This window comes from Mobula birostris, chromosome 1 (assembly GCF_030028105.1).
Source record: "Mobula birostris isolate sMobBir1 chromosome 1, sMobBir1.hap1, whole genome shotgun sequence".
NCBI classification, from domain to species: domain Eukaryota; kingdom Metazoa; phylum Chordata; class Chondrichthyes; order Myliobatiformes; family Myliobatidae; genus Mobula; species Mobula birostris.
Genome location: NC_092370.1, coordinates 154,503,329 through 154,514,809, shown reverse-complemented (window position 1 = coordinate 154,514,809; position 11,481 = coordinate 154,503,329). Strand labels below are relative to the sequence as shown.

General features: G+C 45.6%; 1 protein-coding gene across 1 annotated transcript; it reads right to left on the bottom strand.

The window, feature by feature from the left end:
• Positions 1-2,905: 2,905 nt before the first annotated feature.
• Positions 2,906-7,863, bottom strand: ndufaf1 (NADH:ubiquinone oxidoreductase complex assembly factor 1). The gene is made up of 4 exons (XM_072264444.1): positions 7,364-7,863; positions 7,085-7,270; positions 5,712-5,786; positions 2,906-3,227 (listed from the first exon to the last, which is right to left on the bottom strand). The coding sequence occupies exons 1-4, from the start codon at positions 7,826-7,828 to the stop codon at positions 3,087-3,089; spliced, it is 867 nt and encodes a 288-aa protein (XP_072120545.1). The 5' UTR covers positions 7,829-7,863; the 3' UTR covers positions 2,906-3,086.
• Positions 7,864-11,481: the final 3,618 nt, after the last annotated feature.

Here is an 11,481-nt window from a genome sequence, read left to right as displayed (position 1 = left end):
CACTGGCCCAGCAAACTATCGCGGTCAACCCCACCGCAATCCCTAAATCCAAAACTTCCCGCTGGGCTGAGCTCAGGCTCTTCCTCAGCATTTTCAGGAAGACTTGGTCGTCCCTCCCTGGATTATCCAACCCGGAACACTCGGCATTTAAATTCTGCATGATCCATGGCTTTTGGAATCATTGCCATTATCGTTCCCCAGTCACTGTCTCGCCTCCCCTTTAAAAGAGCAATACCTTTCTTCATTGTTGGCGTTCCCGGTCCCCCGGGCTATACTGTCCCCCATATTCCGCGGGCACTTCACCAACATCTGTAAACATCTGGTGAATTTCAGCCATTTCCTCAAGCTTACGACAGAATTCTGAATTCCCACGTTCGACTTTAAGTGAGGGCAACGCTGACAAAATGCCCTGTTTCTCCCTGGGGGGTGAAGGGCTTATGAATGGTCTTAATCAGAGTCACGGGTTGTTTCCGATCATCAGGGTTCTTGACCTGATGTTGCCTGACCTCAATAGGTGCCATCGTGACAGGTATATCTGGGTAAAACCTCTCTCTGAAATACCTCCATACTAATGTCCACACCACGCAAAATATAAATGATGGGTATCAGATAAACAGTACATACTTAAAACAACGGAGTATGGACTCCGCAGCCTACCACTTCTGAGCACCTGAACTGATGATGCCTGCTGTATTCCTTTGCATCACACTCGCAAAACGGTTAATTAGTATGAATGGACAGGCCCCATCTACTTCCTACCCTGCTATTCTCATGCTTTTGTCAACCTTTAATTCCCAGATTCATTTTTCTTCTACAGGCACCACCTGAGTAATGACAGGTGCAACGAAAAAAAAGTAAAAAATAAGATCTTCCCCCATATCTTTTGGCTTCTGCATAGAAGACTACACTGATTTTCAAGAGGGCCACTTTTATTCCCTGCTATCCTTTTGCTATTAATATACTGTAGAAGTCCTGGGGATTCCCCTTCAGTTTATCTGCTCCAGCAACCTCATGTCTTCTTTTAGCCTTCCTGATTTCCAGCTTGCAATTCTCATACTCCTCAAGTACATCATCTGTTCCTTGCTGCCTGCACCTCCTTCTTAACCAGGGCTCAATAACCCCTGAAAATCAAGGTTCCCCAAATCATTAAACTTGCCTTTTGTTCTGACAGGAACATACAACTCTTTTTGCACACTTCCAACGCTGTGTAACCAAAGCTTGACGAACAGCATCTTTAGAAACCTAAGGGACTCAATGTTGGTTTTCTAAAATTATTGAATCCAATCCTTTCAGTTTATTCAAGAAATGTGTAATTTGTATGTAACTGCATGAATTAGTGATGTTAACTTAGATTTTTCCACTCTCTAGACGCTACCTGAATGCTGAGTGTTTCCAGAACTTCTACTTCAGACATTGTTTGTATGTTAAATTTAAAATGGCTTCTTTGTTATGTTAATCTTTTAAATTGCTGCGTATGTGGATTAAAGTGGCTTCTATGTTATGTTAAGTGCTGAGAAAGTCTCTCCCGAGACAGTTGCTTGGGTTAATACAGACAGGAGGGTGCTATTAGCCAATGGGTGGTCATGTATCATTTTGTTTTCGGATATAATGCTGTATCATATGACTGGGGACGGGGTTTTGGCGGGGAGTCGGAGGAGAGACGAGGAGGACGGCGGACGGGGGTTTTGGCAGGGAGTCAGAGGAGAGACGAGGAGGACGACCGATGGGCGGAAAGGCTCCAGTCAATCATTTGGGGTGGGGGGGGGGGGGGAGTCCCAAGCCGTGAGTCGACAGGGTCCCGGTGGTCGTCAGGAATCGATTGAGCTCCAACTTGTGCAGGAAGAACTTCGACTTTGGTAAGTCTGGCACCTTTTTTTTTCATTACTTCCTTTTCTGTATCAAACTGATATTAATTTCAGACTTAGTAATATCTATAAAGTGTACTGGGTAAAACGTACTGTGTGTGCTGGCTGATGATTGATGTTCCGGACTGATTTGGGTGGCAGTGGTCCAGCAACCAACCCAGCGGGAAGTGTCCAGGCCGGTGCCGGGCGGGATTTCCCCTAGACATATACCAGCCAATATAGCTGAGCGTTACAAGAGCATCAGCTGTTACCTGATGAGTATTTCTGGCATTTTTCATTTATTATTTTATGATACAGCTCATTAAGTTTTCATTATCACAATTTTTCTAAACTTGCCTTTGTCACAGTTTTGATTTCTCATTAAATATTGTACTTCTGTTCTGATAACCAAATTAAAAAGAAAAAAAAATAGTAGTAATATAGATTGATAGAAGTTTTATCACTTAATTATGGGTATTGCTGCACATTTTAAAAAATGCTTTGTATTCCTTACACGGGCATCAGCTGACTGGACCTCCCATGATTTGGGCAGACTCAGCCTCTGACAGCTCCTGGCTCCAAAGCAAAAAGACAAACTAAGGCCCCTGTGAACCATTTCACATTCTGAAAGGACCATTGCATAAGGGACAAGAATCAATATTGTGCTTTGATATTTTACATTCTGTACTGCTCAGTGCTGAATAAACTCCACAGCTACATTAAGGATTTACCTCCCTCTCCCAGTTTCCCCCCAGTGCATCAATCTCTTTTGTCGCTCTTCCCTTAGTAATCTAGTCTGTCCACCACTACTCTCAACTTTTCCCTGTATTCTTCTGAATTTGTTGCATGGTATGATGTGACAGGTTAATTGGAAAGCATCAGAAGTGTCACTGGGTGTACAGTCCTCCTTTACAGTCAACAGTTATCAGGTGGATGTAATTTATTTTGTCAACTGCACTCCGGAAGGATCTAAAAATACAAAACCATGATCAAATACTAATCTACTTCAATTCACTTAGGATTATGCTTTCTTTTAAACAAGGCTCTTTTGTAGAACAATGCTTAGAAAAAATAAACTTTATTACAAGTTCTTTGTACACTTTTGCTCCTGCAAGGCCGGATGAGTTTTGTTGCTCTCTGTGGATGCAGAGCTAAACACTGCTCTCAAAGGGGCTCAGCAAACAGCAGTTAGTCTGTCAAACAGAACCACGTGGAGGCACTCCTCTCCACACTCCACCCCAGTTACACCTCGGGATTCCTCTTGTACTTCTCATAGGCAAACTCCTCGGTGTGAGCTCGGTCATTGAACACCGCAACGAAATCAATTTCAAGCTGAAACGGCCCATCCACTTGATCGCCCAACGTGAAGCCAATGGTGCTTATCTGGAAGAAACCAAAGCAATACAGCTATTGCCATCTATACAGGACGTTCTATTGTAAGGATGCGCAAACCCACTGGCTTCCCTATCATGACTTTGTGATCAACTACTATTATTTCAATCACCTTCAAGTCTGGATCCCCAGTCAAATACGGTTTGTATCAACAGTTAACCTTAATCACTTTACCAGGCAAACACAGGAATGTGATGATTCCCACCCTTTATTCATATTCACAAAATACCAAAAGCTGTTATTCTTGACAACCTCAACCTTCTCCATGCAATTACAACACTGCAGATGATTACTGCCAGAGGCTTCCTAATAATCCTGGTGACATCGCAATACGCTAAAGGAGAAATGTGGCAGAAATTTTAACCGTAACATTACAGACTACTGCCGAAGAGGGATGGCAAAAAGGATGATGTGCTGCAAATGGGACACTGCAGCCATATTCCATTATACACCTCAAAGCCCATTCTCTCCTGTCTATAACCCACAGTAGCTCTGGCAATGATTCAACGGCTCATCACAGAATGCAGCTAATGGAGCCCCTCCTTCACAGCTCCAGTGACTCAGGTTCCATCCTAACCTTGGAGTTTGCACATTCTCCCTCTGACACTGTGGCTTTCCCCAGGTGCTCCAGATTCCTTCTACATCCCAGATTAGTCACTAATATTCAGTCCAATGGTATAAATTGGGAAGAGCTGATGAGAATGTGGGGAGAATGGTTTAATGTAGGATTAAAGTAAATGGGTTAAAGAGGCCTTTCCATCCTGTATATTGCACTGAAGACCCAAACTCTGGTCGGTTACGTTTCGCAGGCAGACCTCCACCTTGTCACTTATAAAATATTTTTATGCAATTCACTATGTCTGACTGGTGGAATTGTTTTTATGAGTTAAAAATAAAGGTTCACCAATGCTTTGTGTGTCCAGAGGACTGCTCTAAATGCCATTCCACAATGTTCAGAACTTGGATCCTTATTCAAGTACAATTTATTTTGTATCTACAGCAGGGTTTGAGGCACAAGAGAGACATTTGCAGACTTTACAAATGTTGGGTAAATAGTTGAGAAAGACTCCAAGTAGCCTAGTAAACTGAAAAAATAAACACACATGGTAAATGGAACATACAGAGACACTAGAATGCAGATGCTGGATCTGGAGCAACACACAAGATGCTGGATGAACTTAATGGTCAAGCAGCATCCGGTGGACAGTCAACATTTCAGGTTGAGGTCCTTCATCTGAACCAATATGTTGACTCAATTTCCCTCCATAGATGCTGCTCGACTCCTCCAACATCTTGTGTGTTGCAACCGGAACTTAACCAAGATAAGAACGACATGAGGAAGAGGAATTTCTTCAGGCAGAGGGTGGTGAATCTGGAATTCATTGACACAAATTGCTGTGGAGGCCAAGTTATTGGGTATATTCAAAGCGGAGATTGGTAGGCTCTTGACTGGTAAAAGTGGACAAGATTATGGGGAGAAGGATAATATATCAGCCATGATGGAATGGCGGAGCAGACTTGATGGGCTGAATGATAATTCTGCTCCTATATCTTATGGCCTTGTGAAATGTGCTGCTGAGGATGCAAGGCATATAGAAAACTAGCTTTACAGCAGGATTTAATTGGGGAGAATTATTCTCCTTGGAACAGAGGTGATTAGTGGGAGATAAATAAGTTTCATAAAATTATGAGGGGGTGGTTAGAGATATGAAAATGATCCATTTCTCTTAACATGGGGTCATAAATCTGCAGACATTCATTTGAAGTCTTTGGTAGAAGGATTGGAGGAGAACTTCACCCAGAGGGTTGTAGAGATCTGGAACACATTGGAGGCAGTCCAATGGAGTTTCGCTAAGCTAATTCCTGGAATGATAAGGTTATCCTATCATCAGAGGCTCAACAGTTTGAGCATATATTCCTTGGTGTTTAGCAGAACAAGAGTGATCTTACTGAAACATACAATATCTTAAGTGGATGAGACAGTGTAGACTTTGCGTTGTTTTCACTGGTGGAAGGATTTAGAGTCGGGAGGGTGGGGCTGGCCATTTAAAAATGAGGTACACAGAATTTTTTTCTCTCGGATGGTAGAACGTTTCTGGAATTCTCTACCCCAAAAGACTGTGGAGGGTGGATCACTGGAAGTGAAGGCAGATCATTATTTGAAAGGCTATGGGGATGAGACACAGAGGAGTGGAGGCCAGGGGTAGCTCAGCCATGATCATACTGAATGACAGGGCAGGTTTGTGTGTGGTTGACTCCTGGTGCTATTGTCTTGTGTACTTCTGCCTGAAAGGGTGCTGGAAGTGGAAAGCCTCATCACACTTCAACTGGAATGCATAATGGAAGGACCCTAATCTGTGCGGCTACACTTCCAGTGCTGGGGAAATGGTACAGACATGACAGGCTCCTTTGTTATAAACCTACGGTTTAGAGAAACATTCCGGCTACTAATACAATCGGATGCTGATTCCCTACCTTATCCAGCCATAACGGGTGCTGATGGTCCTGGATCCGCCCTTGACTGGACAAAAAGAACTTGGAGAATGGAATCTGAAAACCAGCAAACAGATGGGAGACTTTAAAGTTTCCTTTGGGTTTCGGGAAAAGCAAGAGACTGAGATTTCTCCATTTGCCCTTAGCAGCAACTCTATCCAAATTGGGATTCCCCCCTCCTGTCCTGAGTAGGGAATGAGCTCTCTAGGAAAGCTCCTGACAGACTGCTATCGCAGCCAAAATTGGGATGTCTGCTTTATTAATGGGGAGAACGGTGCCTTCCTCAGCACTGGGTGTCCCCTTACCTAGGGTGACAGCTCAAGCTGTGTCTTTTGAAGACTGAGGTGGTTCTAGGTGTCACTGAACATACTGAAGGTGTACTGTTATAAATATATCCTGTCTGGCTGCATCATGGCCTGGAATGGTCATTTGAATGTACATGCTGCAGAAAGTAGTGGAGTCAGCCCAATACATCATTGACATCTCTCCGCACCGCCGAACACTGCCTCAGGAAAGCAGCACCGATCAGAGACTCCCAACATCCAGGCCATGCTCTCTTCTCGCTACTACCATTGGGCAGAAGGTACAGGAGCCTCAGGTCTCAAACCACCAGGTTCAGGAACATTTATTACCCTACAACCATCAGGCTCTTGAACAGGCGTGGATAACTTCACTTAGCTCGACTCTGAACTGATCCCACAACCTAATGACACACTTTCAAGGTCTCTACAACTCTCAGTGTTATTGTTTTGTTTTTATTTGCACTTTTTGTCTTCTTTTGCACATTGATGTTTATCAGTCCTTGTGTGTGGTTTTTCATCAATTCTATTACATGTATTTTATTTTCCTGTAAATGCCTGCAAGAAAATGCATCAAGGTAGTATATGATGACATATGTACCCTGATAATAAATTTACTTAGATTTTGAAGGTACAAGGTGCCATTTCAAGAAGGTAACATCTATCCGTATTAATAAATAAATCAAAGATCCGCACCATCCAGACCGTGGATCAGACAGGAGGCATAGAAACCCAAAACCCTAGAACAGCTACTTCCCCGCCACCGTCTGGCCCTTGAATCTACCTGCTCTACCCTAATTACGACCCCAATAAACCAGCTCGCTCTGAGACCGACTTTGCTTATCTTAGAACCACTCGTGCTCTCTGGAGTAATTGACGTTTCAGTGCATGTCTTTGCTGTGAATGCGGCAATGGTGTCTGTGATGCTGTGCATACATGTAGTTGCTCATGTGACAATAAACTTGGCTTTGACATCCAGAAACATCCACTGGGCTCCCGCGCCCTGGATAAATTCATGGTTTTCCTGCGAGGACGCCACCTGGCAGAGTATCTCACCTTCACGTCCTGCCAGTAGGGACCTCCTCGAGTGAACATGAAATAGTTGTAGAGGTCATTCTTGTGATGGGTGTAGTACATGCCGCTGCTGATGTTCACCATCCAGGGCCTCCCGTCTCCTCTCACACGGAGGTGCAGCGTGTTAAAGTTCGACAGGTCATAGTACTTCTTCGTGTCAAAGGGCCCCTGCAAGACGGACCAGGTGAGCAGAGAATGGCGAGATGGTGGGAAGGGCGGCGAGAGGCGGGAGTAGGGTCACAAGGGGGACGGAGAACTGACCTTGAGCGGCCTGGACCTCAGGGTGCAGTAGCCGCTGTAGCGGGTCTCGCCATCCCGGGGCGGCTCGGTGCTCAGGTGTCCGGACACCAAGGCCGAGCACCCGTTGCTGCCGGTACCGAGCCGCACGCTGCTGCGGCCGCCGATCTCCTGGTCGCTGGACACAACCCAGTGCCGCAGGCTGTCGACGCCGCGGAACTGCCAGACGACGCGATTCTGCTCCAGCAGCTCCTGGCGGAGGGAGCGGCCGTCGGGGCCCCGCACTCTCGCCGCCATCTCCTCCCACGTCAGGCTCCATTGCCGCCGCACCGACTCCACGCCCTCCCGCCAGTCCCAGCGCAGCCACTTCCAGGGCGGCGGCTTGTCCACTGGAGCACCCGGCCTCCGGTAGCCGCGACTCAGCCCGGTCGTCGCCGCCGCCGCCGCCGCCGCCCGACCGCGAACCCCGAGCCGGAGGCAGGCCGCCATGCGCGGGCCGGGAAAGCAGAGCGGAAGGGCGGGGTTTAGCGGCGTGGGCGGGACTTGCCAGGTGATGGACACGTGAGAAACCAATGGGAAGGGAGAGGTTTAGAGTCAAGGTGCGCTATCCGCCGCGTATCGGTCTGTCATGTGACTACAAGTCCAGCTGATCAGCGTTCGCGATAAACGTAAACACGAGGAATTCTGCAGATGCTGGAAATTCAAGCAACACACATCAAAGTCACTGGTGAACGCAGCAGGCCAGGCAGCATCTCTAGGAGGAGGTACAGCCCATGTTTCAGGCCGAGACCCTTCGTCAGGACTAACTGAAGGAAGAGCTAGTAAGAGATTTGAAAGTTGGAGGGGGAGGGGGAGATCCAAAATGATAGGAGAAGACAGGAGGGGGAGGGATGGAGCCAAAAGCTGGACAGGTGATTGGCAAAGGGGATATGAGAGGATCATGGGACAGGAGGTCCAGGGAGAAAGACGGTGGGGGGGAACCCAGAGGATGGGCAAGGGGTATAGTGAGAGGGACAGAGGGAGAAAAAGGAGAGTGAGAGAAAGAATGTGTGTATAAAAATAAATAACGGATGGGGTACGATGGGGAGGTGGGGCATTAGCGGAAGTTAGAGAAGTCAATGTTCATGCCATCAGGTTGGAGGCTACCCAGACGGAATATAAGGTGTTGTTCCTCCAACCTGAGTGTGGCTTCATCTTTACAGTAGAGGAGACCGTGGATAGACATATCAGAATGGGAATGGGATGTGGAATTAAAATGTGTGGCCACTGGGACATCCTGCTTTCTCTGGCGGACAGAGCGTAGGTGTTCAGCAAAACGATCTCCCAGTCTGCGTCGGGTCTCGCCAATATATAAAAGGCCACATCGGGAGCACTGGATGCAGTATATCACACCAGCCGACTCACAGGTGAAGTGTCGCCTCACCTGGAAGGACTGTCTGGGCCCCTGAATGGTGGTAAGGGAGGAAGTGTAAGGGCATGTGTAGCACTTGGTCCGCTTACAAGGATAAGTGCCAGGAGGGAGATCAGTGGGGAGGGATGGGGGGGACGAATGGACAAGGGAGTCGCGTAGGGAGCGATCCCTGAGGAAAGCGGGGGGGGGGGAGGAGGGAAAGATGTGCTTAGTGATGGGATCCCATTGGAGGTGGCGGAAGTTATGGAGAATAATATGTTGGACCCGGAGGGTGGTGGGGTGGTAGGTGAGGACCAGGGGAACCCTATTCCTAGTGCAGTGGTGGGAGGATGGAGTGAGAGCAGATATGCATGAAATGGGGGAGATGCATTTGAGAGCAGAGTTGATGGTGGAGGAAGGGAAGCCCCTTTCTTTAAAAAAAGAGGACATCTCCCTCCACCTGGAATGAGCGCCATTGGAAAAGTTGAGGAATACGGTGATTCACAATATCCCCAGAATGTACGTTTGAACGGTTCTATCGCAGCAACCGACATCACTGAGCCAAATAAAAAAGCCAGCGTCTCACTCGGTGTATGCAGTCCAAAAACATACAAAGTTTGGTGAGTCCCGATTTGCCTTCTTCGAAATCTTATGGGGAACTTGTAAGATTAATTGGGTCTCACTACAGTTCATCAGCTGTGCGCAACGCTTTACATTCAACATTCGTATTCTGTTAGAAAATGAACCAGTAGCAATAGTTGCTGAATTAAGAAAACGGACTGAATTTTTGTTGTGATTGGCACTTTTCCAGTAGATGTGATACGGGATCGCTTGGTCGTCGGTGAGCGTGATGTTCGCATTCAACTTTGCCTGTTGGCAGAGTCAGAGATCACACTTAAATCAGTCTTCGATATTGAAAATTAGCAGATAAAGCATGCAAGTTTGTTGCAACAGTGCAAAGTGCAAGGAGAGGTGTCGTCCCCATCACCTACAACTGCAGCAGATTATACTGAGGTTAACAAGACATCCCTAGCTAAGAAAGTAGGGAATTATACTCCAGGGTTCCGATGCTGCCATTGCGGTGAGTTTCCCCCTATCATCATCATCATCAGGTGCCATGCCCAGTTTGGGTTTTGACTGTCATGGCCCACACACTCCTGTTCCGGATCAAGTGGTTCAATTCATTGGTATTCATTTCCAGTTCTCTGGCTGCTGTCTCCATCATCATTTGTCTTTGCCTTCCTCTTGCTTTTTTCCCTTCAATCTTTCCCATAATTACAGTGCACTCTAACTCCTCTTTCCTAATCACATGTCCAATGAAGTTACATTACCTTTTCATGATCTCATACATTATTTCTCTTTTTGTGCTTGCCCTGTTCATGACATCCTTGTTAGATATTCGTTTCGTCCATGATATTCTTTGCATCCTCTTCAAAAACCACATCTCTGCGGTTGCAGGCTCGAAGGGCCAAATGGCCTACTCCTGCACCTATTTTCTATGTTTCTATGTTTCTGCTGCTTCAGTCATTTCCTCATGTTACTAGATATTGTCCAACATTCTGATCCATATAACATAACTGGATAAACATAACGTTTCAGTACTCTGAGGTGGGTTGCCATCCTGATTCTTTTGGTGTCCACGTCGCACCTGCCATCTGATGTCACCCAGCTTCCTAAGTAGCAAAAATTCTGTACTTGTTTTATGTCTTCCCTGTTTATTCTCAGCCTGCAGATAGGATTCTTGTTTTTGGATATCACCATACATTGTCTTTTTGTGATTGACAGATAGACCCATTTTTTCACTTTCTTCAACAACTATATCAATTAAGTTTTGTAGTTCTTCCTCCGTACTTGCAATTAACACAGTGTCATCCGCATATCTGAAATTATTGATGTTTTCACCACCAACTTTGATTCCCAAGTGTCTCTTATTTTTTGTAATATTGTTTCACTGTACACATTAGATAAATCAGGGGAGAAAACACACCCTTGTCTAACGCCTCTCTTGATTTTCGTAAACTGACTCACTTCTCCATCTATTCTTACAGCGGCAGTTTGTTCCCAGAATAGATTTCTGATTGGGGGAGGTCTTTCAAATCTAGATCTAGAGTTTCCTGTAATATTCCAAATAACTTATTGTGCTTCACTTTATCAAATGCTTTTGTGTAGTCGTTAAAACAAACAAATCTTTTTGCACTTGAATAGCTCGTTCTGATAGTATCCTTAACATCAATATCGTGTTTCTTGTACCTTTGTCTTTCACAAAACCACATTGTTCTTCACCTATTGCAGCTTGTATCTTACTTTTAGCTCTTGTCATCAAAATTCTTAGAAGTATCTTAGTGATATGACTCATTAAACTTATGGTCTTATGTAATTCACATTCTATTTCTCCAGGTTTCTTAGGAAGAGTGATAAATACTGATTTTTTTAATCTCTTCTGGTATTATTCCAGTCTCACAAATGTCATTGATTAAATCAGTAAGTTTTTCAATTCCATGACCTTCAAGGGCGATATTACTAATTCATCAGGACCTATACGGATTGTTTTAAAGATTAATGACAGACCCATTCCCTTTGAACTTGACTCTGGTTGTGCTATACTCCATGCAGTGACAACATGTGGGTGGGCTCATGCTTGGCCCTGACACTTACACCACCGCATTACAGACCGAAGACTGACACGGGGGAGCAGTTACAGCTGCTTGGCTCTTCTTCAGCTTGAAAATCAATCGCACCAATTACCAGTGCA

Coding starts and splice junctions, on each gene's coding strand:
- ndufaf1 (XM_072264444.1), bottom strand. CDS start 7,828: ATGGCGGCCTGCCTCCGGCTCGGGGTTCGCGGTCGGGCGGCGGCGGCG. Junction 5,787..7,084: donor CCTACTGGCAGGACGTGAAG/GTGAGATACTCT, acceptor GCTGGTTTTCAG/ATTCCATTCTCCAAGTTCTT. Junction 3,228..5,711: donor ACCCGTTATGGCTGGATAAG/GTAGGGAATCAG, acceptor GGTTTCTTCCAG/ATAAGCACCATTGGCTTCAC.